The 24,536-nt window shown below is 45.7% G+C and overlaps 1 protein-coding gene across 2 annotated transcripts; it reads left to right on the top strand.

Moving 5' to 3' along the window:
* Positions 1-1,065: 1,065 nt before the first annotated feature.
* Positions 1,066-23,956, top strand: LANCL2 (LanC like glutathione S-transferase 2). 2 transcript variants are annotated; one of them, XM_068396104.1, is made up of 9 exons: positions 1,066-1,358; positions 10,183-10,300; positions 12,397-12,604; positions 13,997-14,144; positions 14,762-14,908; positions 16,799-16,981; positions 18,773-18,949; positions 20,321-20,393; positions 21,748-23,956. In XM_068396104.1, exons 1-9 carry the CDS (start codon positions 1,155-1,157, stop codon positions 21,861-21,863), a joined length of 1,374 nt encoding a protein of 457 aa, XP_068252205.1. In that variant the 5' UTR covers positions 1,066-1,154; the 3' UTR covers positions 21,864-23,956. The 2 variants fall into 2 exon arrangements, with proteins under 2 accessions (XP_068252205.1, XP_068252206.1); XM_068396105.1 differs by lacking the exon at positions 1,066-1,358 and adding an exon at positions 8,611-8,669.
* The last annotated feature ends 580 nt before the right edge of the window (positions 23,957-24,536 follow it).

Below are 24,536 nucleotides of genomic sequence, written 5' to 3'. Positions count from 1 at the left end.
TCCATAAAATGACGGGCTAAATTCATGTTGACACAGTGCCCTGGCGCATTGGTTGTGGGGTTGGGTTTTTTTTGGTGTTTTTTTTTCTTTTTTAAACACGTTTCAGCTCTGGGGAGCGGGCTCGCCGTAGGCCAAGGCGCCCACAACAGGCCGCCATTACAGCCCGCGGGCGGGACGTGGGAAGGACACTGCGTCCCCCCCCCTTCTCCCCGGGGAGCTGCCTCCCCTCGCCGGCTGAGGGGCGGCCGCCTCCCGCCGGCAGCAGCCGAGGGCCGCCTCCTTCCTTCCCTCCCTCCCTTCAGGGCGGGTGTTGGGGCCGCTTCGCTCCCGCCGGGGCTGGCCGAGGGTGGGCGCGCAGGCCCGGGGAGCTGCCGGTGCATGAGGGCGGCCCAGCGGAGGCTGCGGATGAGCCGGGCGAAGGAGCTGGTGGCGTACTGCCTGCTCCTGGGGCTGTCCTTCCCCCTCTTGCTCCTGCTGCCCTTCCTCTGAGATGCGCCGGGCGACAGCACGTCCCCGCCGCGGGGGGACGGGCGGGAGGAGCCGGCTGGAGCCCCGCTTCGCCGCCCGGCGTGCGGCCGGCGGCAGCAGCAGCAGCAGCGGCCCGAGGGACTGACGCCCCGGCGGGGGACGATGGGGAGCTCGGGCGCGCTTTGCGGCGGTGCCACCCAGCCTGCGCGGGCGGGCGGGCTGCCTCTCCCCGCGGGGGAGCCCGGCCGCGGCCCCGGCCGCGCTCTGCCCCTGCGGGTGTGATGCCGCCGCGCTCGCTGCTCCCCCTCCCCGGCTGACGGGGACGCCAGGCAGAGCGTCGCAGCTCCCCTTTCGCCTTACACCCCAGTTGGGCTTCGGCGGCTCGGGGCCGGCGGCCCCTCTGCCCTCGGGCGGCCCCGATGGGCCAGCGGCCGCGGGCACTGCCACCGCTGCCCGCTCAGCGCGGGGCCGGCGGGCCGCCCCTCGCCGCCCCCCCTGACCCAGCCCCTGCCCCAGCGCCGCGGGGCCGCCGCGGGCCGCCCGCCTCCGCGCCCGCCCGGCGGCGGCTGTAGCCGGCGGCCGCTGCCGGCCGCGGCGCTCGCGTCGGTGCGAACCCGCCGCCCTGCGGGGCGGAGTGTGTCCCCGCCGGCTTGCCGTGCGGGGAGGCGGGCCGGGGGCCGGCTGAGATGGGAGAGAGCATGTCCAAGCGGCTGAAGCTGCAGCTGGGCGGCGAGGCGGAGATGGAGGAGCGGGCTTTCGCCAACCCCTACCCGGACTACCAGCCCCACGCAGCTGGAGCCGCGGCCGCCTCCAGCACGGCGGACGCCCAGCGGGACAAGGCGCCGCTCCCGCCGGACGAGGAGTCCCTCCCCTTCGGCGCCGATGGGAAGGTGAGTCCCGGCACCCCAGGCCCTGCCTCAACCCCGCGGCGCTGCCTCCCCGTAGGGGCGGCCGTGGGCGGTGCCCCGGGGCGGCCCCCGGAGGGGCCCTGGGCCCGCTGCGGCCTCCGCTGGGGCGGCCCGCGGCCTGTCCGGGAGGCGGCGGCCCGGAGGGCTCCCGGGCGGGGCGGGCGAGGGAAGGAGCGGGGGCGCAGCGCTGGCTTGGTGTCGGTGGAGGCGGCTGCGGTAAGGTGTTTATTTTCCCCTTGAAAGCGAGTGAACACGGTGCAGGGCCTGGAGGTAGCGCTGCCGGTGCCGCAGTTACCACCTGGTTGTGTCACACCACTTAGAAATTAGAGTTTCACCAGAGGAAGCACTCGGGGAAGGGAGCAGATGAGCGTGCATCTAGAAAAGACGAGTTTCTTCTCCACTGGTAGCAACGCTCAGGCTTCAGGTGACGCTCTACCGTTCTCCAGGGCATGCGTTCACTGATGTACACGTTTGTGGATTCAGATGCACCATGATAGGTACCTGGCAGCTGGTTCAGGTCTGTCTGAGGAGCTGGTCACACGAGGTTCACAGTCTTCCTGCTCCACTTATCTCCCCGACACCGCGCGCTGCTGTTTGGGGAGCTACGTGTGCTTTAGGCTTTAAGCACAGAAGCTGCTCTGGGCTGTTGCCACGCAGGCTGGCTTAAACTGCAGAAGGTGTACCAGAATATGGACCTTCTGTCATTTCAGCCCCTGCACAGCCTCATCTTTCAGTGCTGTGCTGCTTCGTCATCTTTCAGATGAAAAACACTGCATGCTAGAAGAGCAGATGCCCTGGGTGGGAAGATAACTTCCCTGACTCACTGTACTCTGGGGTGAATAAAGGCGAGCCTTTATCTCGGCTCTGTATTTTCCTGCTTGTGGCAATAAGGAATTACCTTGATTTACTGGTAGGGTGGGACGAGGATGGTGATGCCCAGTGGTGAGAGCAATCGTAAGAACGAGCAGGACAGCATCAGCTCACCATCAGTCCAGAAAGGTTTCACTAATTGTTGCAAATGAGTTTTATGAAGTTGTGTGTGGCTAAACAGAGTGTACAAAAGAGGATAGATACTTTGGAGGATTGGTGTCTTACTGCTACAGCTAATTGCAGCTGTCAGAAGCAGAACTTGGCACTTGAAAAGGGTTAAAAAGCAAGGGTACGTTCAGAAATTAAATCTGCTTTGTTTTTACAAAAATCCCTGACTCAGTGCCGGTAAAACTGTTTTTTTTGTGAGAGAGAACTGTGATTTCTGTGTACTTTTGTGTCTGGCTCGGTGTATAAAAACATCCAAGTGTGACGAGGTGAAGTATGAAGGCAGAGAGGAGATGGCAGAACAAGAATAGCTATATACTGTTGTTACATTGGTAAAAAACATCCCAAGAACTTTCTTCTAAGTCTTTCTGTAGGCCAGTCATCCTTATGTACCTGCTTTAGATTCCCACACTTCATGTCCCCTTTTCTAAAGAGAAAATAAGCCTTCATTCACTGCTGATCTAGGGTGACTGCAGCTTTCCAAAGTGAGAACTGATATTGGAGGAAGGTGAACTTCCTTCAGATTTTTTTTAGAGAATACTAGCTGTATTGCTAGTAAAAAAAAATAATCTTCTGTACTGCATTAAAGTGATGTAACTACAGCTACTTTCAGTGGTCTTTGAATTTTTTCAACTCTGCATTTCATAGAAGGCAGATGAGAGTGTACATTTTCTTTTGTTTCTGCATCTGCAAAATCTGAGATAAATTTCTGGGCTAGAACAATGCTATAAGTACATTTATGTGTATTGGTATTCTTTGCAGCATTTGCATATTGGCAATCCTAGTACCATCCTGACTTTTATTAGACTTCCTGATGAGGATTTTGGGGTGCTTTTATTGTTGTTGTTTGTGGTTTTTGGTTTGTGGTTTGTTTTGGAGTTTTTTTTTGCATTTGACAGGCTCCAAAGTCCTGTCAGAGAAACGTTTTTGCCTGCCTAAAGCCCCAGTGAAGACAAAAGGACTTCAAACAGGTTAGGAAGTCTGTTCTGTAAACCTGCTGTACACGATAGCACAAGTTTCCTCCAAATGAGAGCAGCTTTCAGGAGCCCTCAGTGCACTGCCTGATTTCTTCCTCCCCTCTGTGTGGAGTGGTAAGCGTTGAGTGACTCGTGTAATGACGGAGGTGTGCGGGGCTCTGCCGTTGTCATGGAAGGCAGTGCATTATTAATCCCTCTGTTTGATTTCATAAGCTGCCATCTAAAATCCATCTGGCTGATAAAAGGACAAGAAGCTCTTCAAGTCATTGAAATGTGAGACAATGGGGACAAAGTGCTGCACATGGAAGCGTGTGTTTGTATGCATAAGGTACAGTTCAGGAAGCTAGAAGGTATGGGAGCAGGAGAAAACAAAGTTTGGGCCTGCTGATTTGCCTCCTTAAAAATAGTCCCAGTAAACACTGCAGTTAGTTAGGTGGGCTCTGCTCATGTAGTTGAAATTTACTTTTTCTTAACTAGGTTTCTTCACCGTGAAAGTATCGTGGACTTGAATTGTTTCTGTAGCTTGTCTGAGAAAGCTGAAGGTAATAATTCATCAGACAGCATGAATTCCAGATTAATAAGAAACATAATTTTAAATGTAAGTGTTTAAAAAATGCTTAATCTTTCAATTAAATATATATCCTGTAGCCCTTTTCTTTTTGATGTGGATCCCATAGTGATACTTTAGCCTGAAAAAGTACCTATAGGTGTTGTTGCAAAGTGGTCTGAAAGTTTTCAGAATGGAAATGTAAATGGTCAGGTGGGCAGAGAAATGAACAGACAGCAGTGAAACTGGATTCAAACTTCGTGACAGGTCACTAGGATGCCCAAACAGTAATTTCTTTTTTAGGCCAATTCTTTCTTCATAAGTTTTTTCTGAGTTGCCATAATGTTTTAAGAATATTAGTAAAAGGTTGTGTGTTCTGACAAATATATGATGTACTTAATTAGGCTTTGCTGGACTCTCTGCAGGGAACCTGTTTTAAAGCTAATGGTGCCTATGGGCAAAGATTATCACTTAATGGGGACACAGAATATTTACTTAGATTATCTTTTGGGTGATTGAGTGATGTTTAGTTTCCTGGTGCTTTCTCAATCTTCTGTTAGTTCTGATAATTCCTTTATATCGCTTTTCAGTCTTCTTCCTCTTTTAAAACATGCAAAAAAAATTATCTGAAGCTTTTTGTCATTGCCTCATTCTTCCTCGCCCTCCCTCAGGTATTTTTTGTGTTTATTGGACTGTCTCACTGGCTGTTTTAGTGTCTCACTGAGAGCAGCAGGCGCTCTCTGCTCTGGGACTCATTCTGCAACCACTTACACCAACTGGAATCATACTACTCATTGCAATGATACTACTCATTGCACTGGAGACCAATTTGGGGTCTAGCTGCACACCACTGATATGCTGTCAAGTCCAATATGTGGAATATACTGTCCGTCTGTGCATCAAAATAATTTAGACAGGATTGGTAGAGGTTTTTGCTTTTTTTTTTACAACTTGTGGACCACCTAAAAATGTCCCAGCTAGGGTGGAGACCTCTGTGCAGTGAGTGAATTTGAAACCTGCTCACAACAGACTTTGATTTTCTTAGTTTTCAAGAAGTAGCTGCTGGTGTTAGGCTGCCAGGAGGACCAGTGATTTTCAGTATTGCTCTTTTGCTTCATCAGCCTCCATCTCCCAAAACAGGATCGTGTTCCTTGGTGTCCCTTAATCATGTTTATTTTTGTTATCAATAATCTGAAGCTTTTTGATGACTCTTTATGATGATCTAAATCTTTAGGCTTTGGTTCTTTGGAACCTAATCACCAATGAGGCAAATAGCTCCTTTCACACGCACATGCATTAGAGGCACAGTCTAATTATTTCTTACATGCTTTAAACAATTCTTTCTGTAACTTGAGGATTGCCTTTTAATGCTGTTTTTCTCCTCTGAGGTAGGGCAATGTCTGCATTTAAAGCCTATTCCTAAGTTGGCATTTGTAGCAGTGTAGTATTTTGCCTACAGCTATTGTTTTCTCTCTTTCTCCCTCCCTTCCCCCTTTTTTTCTTTTCTTCTTTTTTGTTTCTTTTTTTCTCCACTATCACTAGGTGCCAGATCACTGAAAACCAGAGCAATGTGTTCTACAGACAGCAGTGTTTCAAATCATTTATTAAGCATGTGGCTTTGCAGAACTGGCATTTGTTTCTGGAACAACCTAACCGAGTAGTAGCAGAGCGCTGTGTCTAACTGTTTCAGAGGCTGGGTGATGAGGTTTCTTAGTATCTGGTATTTTGATTTAGGTAGAAACAAAGTAAAACTTGTTTTTTCTGTACAAAAAGGCAGGTCTCTTCCCAGCTGACCGTGCTAGGTTCTGCTTGTGGGGTCTACTGGCATTCTTTCTGCTCTTGCAGAAGCTCCTGGAGGTGAGCATGAGACCTCATCCTGCTTCAATAAACCCGTGCTCCCGTGCGTGGGTGTGAAACCTGGCTCCCTTACAGGCAGTGGCAAAGTTCCCACTGGTTTCAGCATGGCCAGGATTTCTTGTTTCAGTAGAGCTGTGAGTCGTCCCCCACCCCGTTCTCCCTCACCAGTGTCTGTCGTGTCCCTCGTGCAGTTTTCTATGCAAGTGTGGTTTTTGAGTGAGTCCTTGCTGCAGCGCCAGCTTGAGCTGTGTTTTCTTCTCTGTGAAATGCATTTTGGCTGAAAGAAAACCCAGCACCACATTATGCCTCCTGTTCTGCACATCACCCACAATAAAGTCACTTTTCTCTGAAATATCTCTGCTTAACCTGATTCAGACTGAAATGAGATGAAATAAAAGTGTGTTTTGCACACAGCAGGTAGCACTGTGTGATTAGGCCATCTCCTTGCTGCTTCTGTGGAATCAGTTGTTTCCTTCTTCAGTCTAGTTTTGCACATAGCATCAGTCCCCCTAAAGCTGATGGAGTAAAATAAGGTTAATAGTAACATAGGGTTACCCTAACGGAGACGTGGTTCAACAGGAATTGGTTTGTTATTATAATATCAGCTGCAAGGGAAATGTGTGTTTCTTTTAGGAGTTTTTTATTTGCATCACAGTGTATGTTTTGTAACGTGTGTATAGGTTTAGTGCTGGATTTGCAAAAGAAGATTATTTAAGTTCTTTTTAGGAACCCTACAAATAAAGTGGGTAGGGGAAACAGGTATTGCTGACTAGGACAGCATAATTTGGACACCACGTCATTAGTGCCAAAGGTGAGTGACATCACACATACATTTTTTGGGCTTTAAAAGGCTTTGGATTAGGATGTAGCTTTGCATACCACCCCACTGCCATGGAAAAAGTGATATGGTTCGAATAAATCAGAAAACAATTAGTTTGCAAAACCAACATATTTGTATTTTTCTGCACTCCTTTTGTTTCATGCTGATAATGAGCCTTTCCTGTTACCATAATCAATGTGGTGCAGGGTTCTGTCAGGTATTATGGGCAATGAGCTCTCGTATTTTGCGTTTTGCCTGTGTAAAACTTGAGCAGTGGTTGGGATGGCAGTGTTTGCTCTCCCTGCAGCAGCAGAGGAGGAGTGCAGCAGGTGAATTCCTGGAGAGAGCCTTTTCTAGTTAAAGATACTCTTCAGCTCCTGTTATCCTGGTTGTGAACCAGGAGTAAATGTGATACTGGATATCAGAGGTCAGGCTTCCTGGTTTTTGTTTGTCCCTACAGGAATAACAAGTCACCTGCAGAAAAGGCTGAATGCCAGCTGGAATCATCCCCATGAAATGAATATGCTTCTCATGGAAATCAATCTACGCTCAACACGAATCAGCATGCTTTATGCCCAGCTGTAATGCTGCCATGAGATTCCTTGAGGGAGGTCTATAAATCTTCTAAAGCCACCTTTCAACATTCATTTATTTTCGTAATTAATTTATTTTAGTGAATGTAAGCATCTGTTATAAGTTTATAGTGGAATCTTATCAAATGAACAGTGACAGTGCTCGGTTGTTAAAGCTTCAGAGCAACAACAACAACAACAACAAAGGCAGTGGTGAAGGAGTAGGTACCTGCAGAAAACTTTCTTGCCACTCATAACCTATTCACCCTGGCATAAGCTTGGGAGTAGCTTTGTTTGGGCTGATAAATAATTATAATAATTAAAAAATCCTTTCATCTCGTGCTTTTCCAAGCACTGATTCAAGATTAGCAAGTTACAATCCTGTTTTAGAGAGAGGGATATGCCAACCTGAGCTGAATTATTTGTATGGCACTGAGGTTTCAAAGCAGAACCCAGGTGTCCTGATGTCCTAGTGCTCCCTGGCTCTAACTAATTCGATCTGGTGTTTGATAAAATTTGATAAAAATCCTGATTTGGTAACAGCAGGTGTATTGTCAGAACAAAAAGATAACCAGCCTGCTTGTGATGTGCTGTAGGTAAATGAACTGGGAGTCTGAAGCCCTGGTTCAGGGTTGGATGAACTGAGCACTGTGCCTAGATGCATCCCCGTGGACATCCTCATGCTGTCTCACCATATGCCTTCGCCTTGGCATAGCTGGCTTTTGAAGGAGAGAGCCCTGCCCTTGGGAGGGGTTTTGCTTGGTGTTAAAACTTCACTGAACCAGTCAGAAGGGTGGGGGGGATGTTGTGTGCGTGCGGGGTACGGTTTCCTAACAAAAAGGTGCTTAACGCCATATTAAGGCCAAAGACTAATAGACATCAGATGCTGACTGTGGTTGGTTGCTGTTTCTGGAGTTACTGGGGAAGGTTAAGGGGGCTCTAGCTCTTCCCTAGAGTGGGATGTGTGTGACACGAGATATAATGGCACAATTTCCTTCTCCCTCCCTAGCCTACCATCACAAAATGGATTTGAACCGTTGACCCTGGAGACTTCTGGTGTGTCAGAGGACTTGTGTAACTCCTATAATCTTCCTGATTTCTGAATCTGTTGAATGGATGTTTGAATTCTCTGATTTTTATTTGAAGTTCTGCTCTGAATAAGAGTACAGGGTGTCGTGTATTTTGAGTAATCCAGGACCCATAATTTTGCTGAACCCTTCCCTTTTGGGACATCTTGTAATCAAACAAGAACTTACCTTCCTAATGAGGTAATTTCTCCGTCTCCAGTAAAAAAAACCCATAAATGTCGATGTGTTTAACATCAGACTAAGCCTTCACCGATCTGATTTGTTCCAGCATAAAAAATGCATAAAGCCATTTTTCTGGTGACCACTACGTTGTGGCTCTTAGTTTGGGAGGTGGGGAAGCTCAGCTGGCTTCATGTTCCTGGAGAGTTTCTCTTCTGGCTGTTCCTGGATAACTAAGGTATGGGTGGCAAGTGGTGTATGCCTGGGGCTTTCTGTAGGTGATGGAAAACACATTCAGGAAATATTTTTGGGTGGCACAAGGTTTGTGTACGTCACTATTTTGTCAGAATGATGCGATTATCTGGTAATGATAAAGCTTTTCCTATAGCTCAGGAAAAAGAAGAGGTTTTTTGTTTCTTCTTCTTTAGCTCTGCAGTAGATAAATTGTTCTATAAGTAAACCTAGCCCTTAAGTTCTATTTAAATATATAAAATAGTTTTTAATAAATGTGTTAATAGGAAAAGCTGATCAATTAAAAAAAAAATTTTTGATTTCTGTTCCTGATGCTCCTCCTCAAATGTGAGTCCTGTGAAGGGACTTCATGAATTCTCTTTCCCATGAAGTTAATAGGGCAATAAATTCTAGTCAATTGACTATTTCCATGTTCCATAGGCTTAAGGGAGTAATCAGTAATGCATCTTCCAATACAGTATGCTTAATGAGAGAGAAATGTTGGCAAGAGTAAAGTATCCTCTGTTATATTTCATATATAGCATCTCTATAAACTTTCCTTGGTCAGGAGTAAAAGCAAGATGTGTAAAATCAAAGATTTGTTTCTTCACCTTCACGCATGAGCTGAAGCAGCCGAGCTACTTTATTTGTCCTCTTTGTGTCTAGCACTTTCTTTCAGGTAGTTGTTCTTTAGTACATCACTGCATTTAACAACCTCCACTCGTGACAAAGCATGTCAATCCTGATACTGTTTTGGGGAGAGGAGAGAGCAAGAAGCAGGAGGAAGGGCATTCAGGTGACTTGCCTTCCGTGTGGCCATCACAAATGGGACATCAAAAAAAGTCTTGGATTTAAGAAGAAAATGTGAATACATCATAGATGATGTGATTGAGCACATCACCAAAGATGATGGCTTGACTTTGACTTGATTGTCTCAAATATGAGCATTTGTTTTCCTTTAGCTCCTTCCTGCTCCACGAAGGATGTGCAGGGACCTGGTGATGAGAGCGAGCACCTGTAATGTGGGGCTTGTAGGTTCCCTGTGCTGTGTTCATCCGTAACGTGGTCTTGGTACCAGGACCCTGAATGGAGTGCTGGCCCGTGGAGTGGCAGCAGATGGTTGTCTTTTATTTGCTTCTATTCACCTTTTACTCAGCTCAGAGAAGCTTTGCTTACTGTATTAAGGGCCCGAGATAAGAGGTAGTGTATAACTACATACTGTCACCGTGTCCATAGCTGCTCTTCAGGTGACTTTAAAGCATCCCCAGATAATTTTTGTCTAATATAGATACTAGTAACTTACTGTTGTGTGTAATCAGAATGCATGACATGGGACACGCTTCAGATGAACCACCTTGGCACTGCTGGTTGCTATATGCAGTATTTATTCCCTTGTTATTTTTTGTTTGGTTGGTTTTGGTTTGGTTTTATTTCCAAACAAGAGAGTGGAGCAGACGGTTTGTGTTCTTGGATTCTTTCCTTTTCTGACTCGCTCCATTCCTCCTTTCTCCTGTTTTCAGGTCAGTGCTCAGTTCTCTAAACGGATCCAGGCAAAAATCAAGGACCTTCTGCAACAAATGGAGGAAGGGCTGAAGACGGCAGATCCACATGACTGCTCTGCCTATACTGGCTGGACTGGTGAGAAAGCTGGCATTTGAGTGAAGTGTCTTTGTTAAATGATGTCATTGGGTTTATTCACAGGAGGAGGTTCTGATATTATCACAGGAGTGGCAGAAATACTCTGATACAGGCATTTGTGTGAGTTGGTTTCTTTTAGCTTTGGACCCTTGGTCACTACTGTCAGGAGTGACTTCCATTGACTTCAGCAGATGAAGTTCTGGAGAGACAATTGGCTTTTGTGTGTGGAGATCTTTGTCTTGAAAAAGGAGTGAGTTTTCTAAGGCTGCTCTTTCTTTTGGCTTACTTCTTGTTTCTTTAAGGTTGTCTTAAAATGAGTTATTTTCACCTTTTTCTCTTCAACTGACTATTATTTAGCAGTTGTCTAATGGTAACAACATCTTCTAATCTTTTTTTTGGGGGGGAGGCATTCTGTGCCCAGGAGCTTGGAGCCTTAAAATCTGCAATATGGATAGTTTGTCTGTGCTTGTTCTCTCTGTACAAAAATGTAAAATGAATGTGTGAGGAGGGGGGAGTGTGGAGGTGGGGTCATGAAGTTCCTGAGGATAACCAGGCGTGTGCAAGCGCTGGTTGTTGCTGGGCACCGTTCATTTGGCACTGCATCGCTGGTGCTGTCTAGACGTGAGCGAGCCCCTCTGATCGTTCAGGCAGAGCCTGCAGTTGTCAACCCTGATGCAGCCGCTGCTCGTCCAGCTGCCAACACGCTTCTCTGTCTGGGCGTCTGAAGTGCCACTTTGCTACTACAGTGGTGTAATCTGTTCCTGCTCTGTCTAGCTCGTGCTTCAGGCACACTCATGCTTTTAGCACAGCACGTTTGAAACGTGCCCTGAATTTTTTATTTCTTATCTTTGTGTCGTGAGGGGAGCAGCTTGGAAAAACTCTCCAGGCTTTGCCCGTGCTCAGGCTTAATTCTGGCAGCGAGAGGGTAAAATTTCTTTGCTTTCTTCTTGATGTTTTGGTGCAGATGGTGCTGTGGGTGGATGGGTCGGGAAGTTTGAGACAGCTCAAATGGTAGGTGTGTTTCAAGGTCTGGAAGTGAGTGGCTGTGAAGCGAGCGCAGAAGATCTCTGGTGGTGGGCTCCCTGCGAGCTGTGTTCTGACACTGTGACTGACAGCTGAGGTTAGGGCTGATGAACCAGAGCACGCTGAAAATGAGTCAGAAGCTAAAAGTAACACAGCCATCGTTAGCTGAAACAAGAAGACAGAGAACAAGTAACGCAGCCTAATGAGAGTGGGGTTTTTCCATCCTCTAGAAGGATGCCCAGCTACATCTATTCCAAGTTGTAAACTTCTTTCAAGGTCCTGTGGAAATTACTCTGAATAAAAATATTTAAACGATCTGGCTTTTAAAATACTTAGTGCAAATACTTGCTCCTTGCAGCATTTTGCTAGTGTGCAGATCAGAAGGTAAAAGCAGCGCTGAAAATAACTGCCCTGCTTGTTATGTATCAAGACAAATCTTATTGGCAGTGCAGCCCTGAGCGTTGGCTTGTACTTTGTGAAACATCTTTGAAATCTTGGAGCATGTCCTGTTGGCACATAAAAATCATAGGACTCAGGTTAGAGTCCATCTTGCTTATATGAGTGCTCTTTGTATGTGCCAGACGTCTTGGAGGAGCCATTTTAAGGGTGTTGCACAAGGAAGGACTGGATGGACTGGGCCTCATGGCTGCTTTTCTGATCACCCTTCCATCAAGCCCACACATCGACACATTTGTTGCAACATAAAAAAAGTTACAGAACTCCCAGCAAACAGCCCCCATGCTTGTTAGCCCAAGTTTTTGAGTCTTCAGTGATGTCTTCACCAGCCATTGGTGCCTGTGTCATGAATATTCTTCGTTCTCTGCAAATCGTGAGTCTGCTGCTGGGCTTCAGTCTGATATTTTATTTTTGTCACAATCCAAATTGAAATGTGATCAAAATAGGTAGCCTGATGTCTTCCCATCGCATAAGCTAGGACCCTTGACTGACATTTTTAATGGCCCAAATATCTGCTTGCATTGGAGTTACTGGTTCAGAGGCACTAAAGAGAGGAATATGATATACTTAGGAAGAAAAGTAAATGACACTCTCTCTTCTTCATGTGGTTGTTCCAGGTATTGCCCTCTTATATCTGCAACTGTACCGTGTCACGAAGAACCAGAGCCATTTGCAGCGATCTCTCGATTACGTGAAGAGAATCCTTCGCAACCTGAACGGCAGAAGAGTCACTTTCCTCTGTGGTGACGCTGGGCCACTGGCAGTGGGTGCAGTGGTTTATCACAAGCTGAAAAATGACAGTGAATCTAAAGAATGTGTTGCCAGGTACGTGGTTGATGGTGGAAAAAGCCATGGCCTTCATTTGTAGATTCAGTTACATCAGCAAGTGGAGATTGCTCCCCTGCCCAGGGAGGTGGTGGAGTCACCATCTCTGGAGGGGTTTAAAAAGCCTGGACATGGCACTTAGTGCCCTGGTCTAGTTGCCATGGTGGTGTCAGGGCAATGGTTGGACTCGATGATCCCTGAGGGCTCTTCCAACCTGGTTGATTCTGTGATGCTTCCTGTAAAGAGTAGGTCTTAACTGTAGATTCATGACAAAACATGTACACTGCAGGGGTCTGGAAACATCCAGACAGAAACGTGGTACATCAGATTGACATATAACAAAGATTTAATAAAACAGAGGAGGTATTTACTGAACCATCAAAGGCAGGGGCTTTAATTAGGTCAGAGCATACCAAGGGTAGCCTGAAAAAATTCCAGCCCCTTTTCAAAGTAATCTAAATGTAACAAAAGTCTTGAGAAATCCCATTTAGATGTAGAGCTTCCTTGGAGAGCTCACTGCCCTTTGCTGGTACAGAGCTGACTGTATTAATCTAGAATCTAGAGTGATTAATCTCTGCTGCTGTTCCTGAATGAATATTTCAGGTTTGAAATGAGTGGTACATTTGGGTTTTTTTGCTTTTAGAGCTGGCCATAAACTTGGGCATGTCATTTTGGATGCAGCTAGGAAGGCAGTGTTGCTGTAAGGCATGAAGCATGAGTACAGCAAAGTGAGATTAGCAATAAACCTTTTAGTCTCACCTCTCATTGGAAAGTCATTTCTAGGAGGAGGACTGAAAAGGAGGTTAGCTGATTATTTGTTTCTTTTCTTCCTTTTTTCTTTACAAATATATTCATGACACCAGCTGAGTGGTACATTATAGATGTCAAAATGTCATCTGTGATTGCACTTTTTACCTTGTAGCTGTCCAGTTGTATGATTTGAATAATAAAACTTCACAGTGGACAGTTTAAAAGAAAATAATTTAATAGAAAGGAATGATAATATAAAACTCTTTTGTGAGTGGCTTTTCCCTGGCATTCAGCAGTGACAGCATCAACAAGCCGTTGAGGTCAGTGGTTTTGCTCCAGCATGATGTAACTGCTAACGTGTCTGCTGAGTAATAGCAGGAAACTGGGGATTGAATTTGATCTGAATCCAGATTGTCTTGCTCCCTCCCTCAGTTTAAAATGTGGTCATCTCCATGGTTTCATCTAATTGACAATTTAGTCACAAAAGATAGGAAGAGACAGGGAGGGAGTGGGCAGGAAAACAGCTCTCTGCTCCACCTCGATTCTAATGCACTCGTTCTGCTTCTGGTTTGACTTATGGCTTAGTCCAGTACGGTCTCTAGAGAAGATGCTTTCTCTCCCCACCTCCCTTGTCTGACGCAGGCTGTTGCAGCTCCAAAGGACAGTCACAAGCACAGATGCTGAACTTCCAGACGAGCTGCTTTATGGCAGAGCAGGTTACCTGTATGCCTTGCTGTACCTGAACACTGAAATCGGTCCGGACACTGTCCCCCAGTCTGCTATCAAAGAGGTAAGCTGCTTTTCTCTCTCCACTGCCACAGCATCAGTGAGGTGGAGCTGGAATCACTCCTTTGCATAATTCAAGGGATTAGGAGAGGGATGCTGGACAGGAGAGGGACCTAGAACTGGCAACTCTGTCTCATCCATTCCCTCCGATCTCTTCCCCCTTTCCCTGCTGCCCAGCTGGGACTGAGACAGGCCGGTGCGGGTGGGTCCATGGCCAGCCATGGAAATGGATCTAATATGTAACTAGTTTTCGAGCACTTGAGGATGAGAAATTGTTACAAAAAACCTTAAGACACAAGTGGGGAAGTGTTTTAAGTTGAAAAGAAGGAGAACTCGGTGTGGGGAAGATGCATGACTGTTCTGCAGATACCAGAACCAGGGAAGACAGGCATGGGAAAAAGTGGTTAGAAATATCTGTATATTAAATTTCTCCTCTTAGAAATATACGTGATTCCATCATTGAGGAAAAATTCCATTCCTACCTCAACACTCAAGTCCAAATGAATTGAATAGTGTTGTCCTGTCACTGTTGTGGCTTGTTCTTTCCTGTGGTTTTGGTCATGACAAAGCAAACCCCTCTAAATCAAAGCAGGCAAGACAGGAGTGTGTTCTCTGTCTTAGGTACTAGATGCTATTATTGAATCGGGGAAGAACTTCTCGAAGGAGGAGCGGAAGACAGACCGCTGTCCTCTGTTGTATCAGTGGCACAGGAAGCAATACGTTGGCGCTGCCCATGGCGTGGCTGGCATCTATTACATGCTCATGCAGGTAAGAGCATCTTCTGTGGGCTGGGATGAAAACCTGTGATTTCTTGTTTTGCACCAGAGGATCTTCTCTTCGGCCTTCATTCGTGCGCAGCGTTGCGCTGGGTCAGGGTCTCACAGTGTGGAGTCAGACTCTGCAGCGCAGAACTGTGCAGAGATGCTACTGGGGTCATGTCTTAACCTCCCTGCAGCCATTTTAGTGACCATCTCACTGGGGCCTTGGGATGCTCTGATTTACTGTGCCCTTATCTTAATTTCCTGCTTTCTCCAACAGGGTGGTCTACCCGCTTCCAGCTACCTCATCTTCTTGGCTTCCACTTTCTTTCCCTGGCTCTGCTAGGTTTTCTGATAAACATCTCGTCCTTTAAAGAAGCCTCTTTAAAGGCCCCATCCTTTGCTTACTATTCAAAGCTGATAGCAGAAGGAATTGCACAGTGCTTTTTGGTTTAAGCAGAAGCTACTCCATCTACACGTTAAAATCATAATTGTCTTTTCCTCTACATATAATTGCTGCTTTTAAGAATTACCACAAAGCCATTGTTTGTGCAGCATCATTACTGTCTTTTCACTGTACATTAAACATTGTGAGTCATGCAGAGTTGAGTCATGCACTGCAGAAGATGATGGCAGATCGGAGTCCATCCTTTCCCCATCCCTCCCACGCCAAACGAGGAGAATTGTTCCGTATTTTCAGCAAAGAATCCAGGAGATGGTTTAGTGACTGGTTGTTTGATAACAAAAAAAGGGCATCCAACACAGCACCTGAGATGTGAAGGTCACTGTTCATCGTTTCCTTTATGAGGAAACACGTATTGCTGGATTTACTTACAGAAGACTGCTGGAAAAATAAGAGCTCAGCAGTGTTAAATAACTCATCCAGGAGGTAGAGGGGGAACTGAAGTGCTGGCTGGAGAATCTCTAATCCTAGCCCCTTTCACTAACCCTGAGGCAAGAACGTCTGTTTGCCTGTCATTGCTCTGGGCCAGAGAGTCAGGACACACACCTGTAGGTTACTTTTTTAGCTGTTGGAAGTAGGTGCTGGTAACCCTGGTAGGTAGAGGTCTGGCAAAGCTTTCCTGGCTGAGGTGAAATAGAGGCTTTTGGTTTTTTCAGGCTACTGAAAATAGAGCTCTTGGAAGTCATCTTTCATTTGGCTGTTAGACTGTCAGCTGTGGCAGTGCGCTCACCTCTTGAATGCAAACGTACTGGAGCTGGTGGGAAACAGGGAAATTGTGTGACATCGAGTCAGTAACAAAGACAAGTTATTGAAAAAAATCAGCTCAGTTATTAGGCTCCTGTAGGCTCCAGTTTCTGCAGTTGTTCCCACAGCTTGCAAGAATTCCAGAAACCATGTAGGCTGTGTAAAAATAAACTTTAACTTCATACACCTTTGCCAGGTATGCCACTACACGCACTCTTCATTTATTGAGGAATAGGACAGGTCAGTCTACGTTAGTTATTTTTAAAACAAAATGTATAACCCATTGTGTTTTAAGTGTGGATTATGAGCGACGTATCTATAAACCCATCTTTTTTCCTGTGAGTGTTCTCTCTGTTTTAAGGTATAAAGACAGGCCTGGGAGTCTCAAAATCCCTATTCTGTTATCAGTTCTTCCAGAGTCTTTCTGTGTCACCTCCAGTAAGACAGACAACAACTCGGTGCCCCCATTTCTTTGTCGGTACAGTAGCTATAAAAACACTCTTCACAAGGGTATTGTGAGCAGACATTATTTAAATCTGTATGAAGTGATTCAAAGTATTTGGATCAAGGGCATGCATGTAGGATACTTGAAAATAAATCACAGAATTAAGTGTGTTGATACACAACGTGTTACTACTCCTGTTTATTGTTTTGGTGGTGGTCTCTTTTTTTTTTTTTTAATGTTTTCTTTAGCCAGTTGCAAACGTGGACCAGGATACCCTGGCAGAGCTGGTGAAGCCAAGCATTGACTACGTGCGCCATAAAAAATTCCGCTCTGGGAATTACCCCTCATCACTGAGCAACGAGACTGACAGACTGGTTCACTGGTGCCACGGTGCCCCCGGAGTCATCCACATGCTCATGCAAGCTTACAAGGTGAATCGTTCTGTGTTCATACAGACTTGTGTTCTTACAGAGAGACCTGGTAGATTGTAAGGCTTGCACTTTACATCCTTCTAGATCTAGACTTTAAACCAGAACCCTAGGCTAGGCACCAAAAATCTCACAATACTTGCATAGGTGTGTTTGTAAAGAGGAAATGAGTGGGTAAAATTGCTCCTCAGGGTGCTACTAGCTACCAGACTTCAGGCTTTCTTGGAAGAGGGCCGTGTATTTAAACAAGCTGATATCAGAGTCCTGGGTGTGAGAATGTTGACCTAAATTCTTTGAATCTTCATCCCAAGAGTTTTAAGAATGATGTTGGTTTTCAAAAGCATAGGCTCATGTGTCTTGCCAAAGAATGTCTTCCATAAATTACTCCGTTATTAACATATAGCTCTTGAGAACTTAATGCCAGAGCAAAGATCCCAGGCCCCTTCTAGGGCATAGATATAACCACAAGCCTACTGTTTGCTCTTCCCCATCCTTAACTAGGTTGCTCTCTCTCGTGTTGTGCACTTCTGATTTGCATGACATTTGAAAGCATGCCATTTAATTAAATTTATGCAAATTGATTCCTGCACTTGACAGCCCCCCTTGGCAGATTCCCTGGTCAGCCTCTGGGTGGGCTGATGCAAAGCAGGCTTGGTTTATGGATTAATTACTCATGCTGCTACCTGAAATGTGAACTGTGAGTCTCTTACATCATTGCTGAATGTGGCAGCAGTCACAGTTGCTTTCTCTTTGGACACTGCAGACTTCTTCTTGGTTTTTTGTCCCCCCTGCCTCTTTGTCAATGCGATGCTTTCGGCAGCACAAAATGTCTTGCAAGAGATAAGAGGGACAGGACCAAGTTCTGTTTAGCAGTGTCCTTTCTGGCCTCTTTATTTTTTAGATGGTGAGGTATACGAAGCTTTTCTTTTGCTCTTCATAATCTGCTTTTTGAAGAAGTGATTGATAAGAAAAATTGGGGTATGTTTTGCTAGCTGCTCTCTCATACCAGGCACAGGGACTTGGATAACAGGCAGCAGTGTTTGTCCTGGAAATCAAATGCTGTGTCCAGGCCTGCCTTTGAAATGTTACAGCTAAGCAGCTGACAAACCCTGTTCAGAGAGAGGGACTTCCTTCATCAGGCTTGGGGATTTAAGAATCTTGCATGTTAATTGCTCCTATTACATTATTAAATAACACCCTTGCAGGGGGTGCTGTCTCTAAAGGACTCGGTCTACAGCAGTGCATCAGTTACTGTTCCTTGTGTCTTGTTGATCTGTAGAGTGACTTAGGCAAAGGGGAACAAAAAATCAGTGTTATAAAGATGGAAGTCTGCTGGTGTTCAGCTAAACTGCTTGGGTTTGTTGTGTGCTCCCTTGCTGGGATGGCCAGTATTCTGTGTTACATTTCTTGGAGGCAAGAGTTACATTTCTGTATTTCAAATCAAATGATGCAGTGGTTTGGGAATGAAGGGGAGAAGCAGAAAAGGACCATGTACCCTTCAAGTAGATGACAGGTTGTAGAGCCAAGGGCCTTGAACTTGAGGGTTTTTTCCTTTGGGGTCTTGATTTCAGAAACAAAAAGTTTAAAAGCTCTTTCTTTTTCCATGCAGAGAAATGAGAAAGAACTTAGTAAGAAAAGAAAGGCAAGTCTATGATGAATGGATTATTAAAATTCAAAATAAATTGCATATGAAAACCCCCACACTAACAGCAAAACATCTCTCAGGTCCAGCTTGCTTTTGTTTTCATTAGTACTTAAATTTACGTGTGTCTATTCTCTGTTTTTATTCCACAGACCTTTAAAGAGGATAAATACCTGAAGGATGCTATGGATTGTAGCGATGTCATCTGGCAGAGAGGTTTATTGAGAAAAGGGTATGGGCTCTGCCACGGTACTGCTGGCAACGGCTACTCCTTCTTGTCTCTCTACAACCTAACTCAGGACAAAAAGTACCTCTACCGAGCTTGCAAGGTGAGCTCTGCAGCACCCCAGAAAAATTACCCACCAGTGTCCCGTCACTTGCTCCCCTTTACTCACACTTTGGACAACTTCAGCTGTGTCCGTGGGGTACACACTGTCTGAACATGCAGAGTGAAACACACAAATGTTCTGTGAGGGGGGAGGAACTAAACACATATTCAGAAGAAAAGTGAGTCTGAAGATCAGCCTGCCTGAACAATAGCAGGCTGATGTTATGTGGTGCTAATTATTCCACTGAGACATCCCCTGTCATCCTCAGCTCCTCGAGCGATGCTCTTTGTAGTCTTTTGTAATTATTTGTTTTCAGACTAGCGTCTGTTTGGGGCTTTTAGAGCTCTGAATTGGAGTTATTAAATCGCTCACAGATTTTTTTTCATTAATGCAAATTGCAGAGAAAGACATTCAGATTTTTTTCCACTGGAGTTGTCCAGGTTCTGCTACCAACTCTTGACTATGCTAGCAGTTACCAAAGGAGAAGGCTTTCTCAGCCTCTCTTTCCTCATAAGATTTTGGTTTGGTTTGTTGGGGTTTTTTTTTTCAGCTTAATTCATGGATATAAGGTTTCTTATTGCATACATAGCTATTTAGCTGAGGCCTTTTAAAATGGGAAATTTAATGAGTTGCTTCTTAGGTGCTTTCAGATGAGCACTGGCCACATGTAAAGCCATGGTATTCATCTCCACTGTCAGCATGTCCTCCATCAGCAGAACTTTAAAACATTGCTGCTGGCCTCACCTTACACTTACCAAAGCACCACTCCATGAGGCACACCTTCATCCTAGAGAACATAAGAAACTCTGTTATCAGACAGGCTCCCAGGGGCTGAGCCGCTCCAGGCTCGCCTGCCTGGGCGAGGAGAGAGGGGCTGTGGCACCCTGGGCTCCAGGCAAGAGAGCGTGCGAGCCCTGTGCTGCCCAGCGTTGTGATTAAACCACTGCTGAGGGCAAGCGTGCCCAGTCTATGTGACAAATAATGGCAGATGTCTTCCTGCTAGAAGGTATTTCTTTTTCTTTTCCCCTTGGTTTAACAAAGATGTTAGTGTGGCTTACTGGATCCATGAGTTGTGCTGGAGCTATGGACTTGTAAACAATGGTTGTGCTCAGGAGCCTGGGGTGCATTTTTATTTAATTTCTGTCGCAGTTCCCAGGCTGGCAGTAACAGTAAAGGCTAGTATGTAATAAGATGTGGATGTTGCAGGAGTTAATCATAGTTTAGGAACATGCCATAAACATGTTCTGTCCTCAAATCTAAGACAAGATTACATGGAGAATGAATACCTATTAAAGGTATTTAGATACTCAAGCTTGCATTTAACAGTCTTAAATAAAAAAAAATATATATATTTTTAAATGTTTTCCCCAGTTTGCTGAGTGGTGTTTGGAGTACGGTGCACATGGCTGTCGTATTCCTGACCGACCTTACTCTCTCTTTGAAGGTAAGGGGATGGTGTTGGGGATGGTGTTGTGTTGTGCAGGAAAGAAGGGCAACTTTGCAGGTTGGCACATGCTTAGGAGCTGGGAAATTTTGGTGGGTTCCTCTACCATTAAAAACAGACCCACCCCTACCACCACCTCTGTCTAAAAGGGGAAGACAAAAGGACATCATTCACTATCACGGCTTTCACTTTTGGTTGCATTTCCTAAATGCTTTCCTAGAGCTTTGTGTTTTTTTTATTTGTAGTTTATTTTCTATTCCCTATCTCATGTTTTAGAAGAGGAATCATAGACCCAAGCAGGATTTAAAGCAGCAATGAGCCTAGCGTGCCACCTATCACAGATATGTGAAATTACAGCAGACAAAGGAGTGTTTTACAAATAAATCAACCCAAGGTGTGAACACAAGAGAGCAGTAGCTGTATGCATCCCTTCTAAACACAGAGTTTTAATGTTTAAGGGAGAAAGGAGAAGTATTCTTATTCCTGAGAGCTGCCTTGCACGCACTTATAGAGGGAAAAAGCAGGCACACTATTGTATAAGAGCTTTGAAATTTGTTGAGAATGTAAAGTGATGCCAACAATAGGATGATTTTTGTGCTTTAATGCTTTTCTTTTAGCTTTTTAATGTCAGTGATTTTTATTTTTTTTTTAGAAAAATCTAAAAGTCTCAAATTTGAGACAAAAAAAGTCTTAATTTTGGGGGGTTTCTTGTAGCCAAAATTGCCCTTTCAGTGGAAGTTGCATCTTATGGGATTGTCTGAATCATTTCATTTGCATCAGATGCTGTATTTCAGGGAGGGTCCTTTGTTTGTGTGTGCTTATAGCTATTGATAAAATAGGATTTTAGCTTGATCATAAAACTGAGCTTGTATCTGTGTGCTCCCCTGTGGTGGGGCGCCTCTGTTGGCTGCCACCCTGAGTGTTATTAGGTGTTGCTGGTGTTAGTGCTTCAGGCTCTGGCTGACCTCTTGATGAGGAGTGAACAGATCAATCTGTACATCACAAGTCTAATAAAGTTTTGCCTTTGTTTTTTTACCAGTGAAATGACGAGCAAGAGCTGCTCAAATCCTGAGGGACAGTCCACATGGGGATTTACTTTGTCTTCACTGAAGTAGCACTAAGGTTGTGCAGCTGAAAAGAGGGTAGCAGAGAGGTCTTGGTTCTTGCCTCTGATCTTTTCAAGGGAAACTTGGTTTCCTGGGCAAAGAACTTGCCTTTTCTATAGGCCCTGAGTTCACCTCTTCAAAAACACACCCAGTGAGGAGGCGTTCAAAGGGGTGCTGTTGCCTTGGCTGTCAGCTGTGCTGTTCTCATGTCACAGATGCACACAGATCTCTGTCTCGTTGTGTTCTAGGCATGGCTGGAGCTATTCACTTCCTCTCAGATATTTCAGTACCAGAGACGTCCCAGTTTCCAGCGTTTGAACTTGGACCTGAAAGGAGGGAAGACAAAGTGGAACAGGACAGCTAAAAGATCATTTTGAAAGGAAACTGATGCCAAAAGAGATGAGACTTCTTAGTGCCTCTGATACTGAACCAACTGGACGCTGAACCGAGGGATGGATAGAACCCTTTTCTCACCCTCCCCCTGCCCCAAAGGACCATGAAGTCATTAGAGCATGAACAGGAGAAGCCACATTTAAGTTCTGTTAAAGTGACACCTTCAGCTGTAGGACAAGAGAAGTCAAGTTTTGAACTTCCTCTCTTCTGTTGTATTTGTCTTCTTGGGGTCTTTGACATGCTCTGCACGTTTATTGGTGTTGTCTGTTGATTCGAGTCTTCTGTTGTTAGCAAAAGCTGGTCTCTGTGTGAATCTCTGTCCTGTACCTTCGTGCATGACTCACAACAGCAGTGTTGCTTTCTGCAGCGTGGTTACCCAGAGAGTTCGCCACAGGACAGCGCCCAGCTTCACTGGTGAGCTGGCAACTTCACAAAGAGATGAAAAACGTTTTTATGTTCATATTTTTCTGCATTTTTCTCTCCAGTCCCTAGAGGCTGAAGTGATGGAGGGGAGCCTTTTTTGATGGAGAGGTATGAGGCCATCTCAGATTCCAGAAGCTTAGCAGATTGGAAGGGACCTGACTTGTCTCTTCTCCTCTCCTGGACGTGGATCTGTAACAAAGCTGTCCTGCAGCACCCAGTCTACTAGTGAGCAGGGGCAGGTTCTCATGCTGGTAACTCAGGATGACTGTTCCCTCCGCACCACTGCAGTGGTTTGCTCTGGGCCCTTCCCTCCCTCTCCCAGCGCTGCTGCTTTAGCCCATCTCGTGTGATAGCAGCGATAAATAACCAGCTGCTTGTGGAGGCTGCAGGAGATTAACAAGCAATACAAAACGATTGCTAGAGGCTGTAATTGGAGTTGATTTAATCTTAAAATCTAAATGGAAAAAGTTTTAATTGTGCTGCTAGTGCTTTGCTTCCCCTTGTAGTGTGGTGGGGTTGTGAAATGCTAGACCTGCCTCCAGGTGCTCCTGAGGATCAGGCTCTTGGTCTGGGAGGAGCAGTGGGACGTACTGTAAGTACACTTGCAGCAGGCTGATGTGTTCCAGATGGTACATACTCTTGGGAAAGATGACCATTCCTACCATTTTGCTTGGGAAAGATGGGTGTAGCACAGTCTCACTGGCTCGAGCTCTGTTGTCATCCTTCCCCCAGGTCTCCCTGTGCTCTGTCATTCCAGGTGTTTGTTTTAATTGGTATCTTCTGTCAGGTCTGAGTGTGACAGACGGCAGACTGTGACCTTTCAGGCGTGCATGGGGATATATGTGACCTGTAGAGAGATGTTCCTCCTGGCAAGCGTGCTGAGGTCTACTGCATTTCTTCAGCCTGTGGGTCACTGATCCTGCCCAGAGGATGGAAACTGGTCCAGGGTGCAGTCCTACAAGGGGCAGGTCTTTGATGATGATACACATACAGGCCTTCTTGGCTGCTGAGCTTGGAGTGGCACCTGTGGGAGGTGATGTTGGCTGGCTGGAGCCCAAGAGGAATTAAAACTTGCTGGTTTAAAAAATATATAGATACATACCACACTTAGAACAGCTTAATGCTGAGCAGATCTCTGAGATGCTTGAGTGCACCCGTCAAAATAACGAGCAAGTTGGCTACCAGCTCTTTCTGTACCGTAGCCAGCCTCCTGCTGCAGTGGGGCCTGGCACCATCTTCCTTCACAGAGTCCTCTTGGAACTGAGCAAGGATGGAAACGTCTTGAGTGAGGAAGTGTCCGACAGCGCGTCCGCCTCATCTTCCTGATGTGACTCTCCCTGTGGCTCCTCCTTCCTGTTCGTCACAGCGCTGTGGTGTCTGGGTGGCCCATTAAGAAAAGAGATTGTGTGAAGGTGACAAAATGGATTTCATCAAGGCTTTGTTTTCAGAAATGACACAAAACTAAACTGCAGAAAATGTCTTAATACTCCCTGGTTTGCTTTGTCTGTGTGTGATAGTCCGTCTGTTGCAAAAAGCAGTAGTGTTAAAAATGGAGATGCTCTTTGGGCAGAAAAAGAGGAAAAAAATGCTGATGTTTTGTTCTTTGGCTTAATTAGTAAAGATCAAGCTGTGTGGTGGTAACCTGTGTGATTCTCTTCTGCCTCGCCGTTGTTCTCCATCCTTCCCTTCAGCGCTGGGGTGAGAGCTGTCCCACCAGTCTGGCTGCTGAGCCACCTCCTCATCTCATAGTCCTGCAGGATGAAACATGTGCCACAAAGTGGGCAAATCACTTCTTTTTTAACCTTCACCTCTTCCTGGCACTGCAGGTCCCTTCACTGCTGCTCCTCCCGGGTGGTTTTTAGTGTGTGTTGGTTAATGCAAAGCACTGCTTTCCCTTCTGGTCACTGAGGTCCTGTTGGGTACAGCTCACAGCTAAAGCCTGACCCAGGACTAGCTGGTTTTTAAGGACACATGTGAAATCTCGCTGTCCAGCTGACTAACACCTCGTTTCCAGCTTTGAGAAGCTTTAAGAGGAGGAAACTTCAAGTATGCTGCAAGCAAGGGGCAGTATTTCTGCTTCACAAAGTGTGCCACTCGTGGCACTCTGCCACTGAAAGCAGCTCCTGGGTTTTTTTGAATTAATAGCATTATTTCTGGTCTTTAGGTAGGGACCTGAAGATAACCTGTACAAATTCAGCTGTAGCTAGATAAAGGGGTTGGG

This window comes from Nyctibius grandis, chromosome 3 (assembly GCF_013368605.1).
Source record: "Nyctibius grandis isolate bNycGra1 chromosome 3, bNycGra1.pri, whole genome shotgun sequence".
Classification (NCBI taxonomy): Eukaryota; Metazoa; Chordata; class Aves; order Nyctibiiformes; family Nyctibiidae; genus Nyctibius; species Nyctibius grandis.
The sequence above is the reverse complement of the archived record's forward strand: the minus strand, read 5'-3'. Positions and strand labels throughout refer to the sequence as shown.

Excerpts from the sequence above, each read along its gene's own strand:
- LANCL2 (XM_068396104.1), top strand. The coding sequence starts at position 1,155 with ATGGGAGAGAGCATGTCCAAGCGGCTGAAGCTGCAGCTGGGCGGCGAG. Across the intron at positions 10,301-12,396 it reads TGCCTATACTGGCTGGACTG|GTATTGCCCTCTTATATCTG; the intron begins GTGAGAAAGCTG and ends TGGTTGTTCCAG. Across the intron at positions 14,145-14,761 it reads CCCAGTCTGCTATCAAAGAG|GTACTAGATGCTATTATTGA; the intron begins GTAAGCTGCTTT and ends TCTCTGTCTTAG.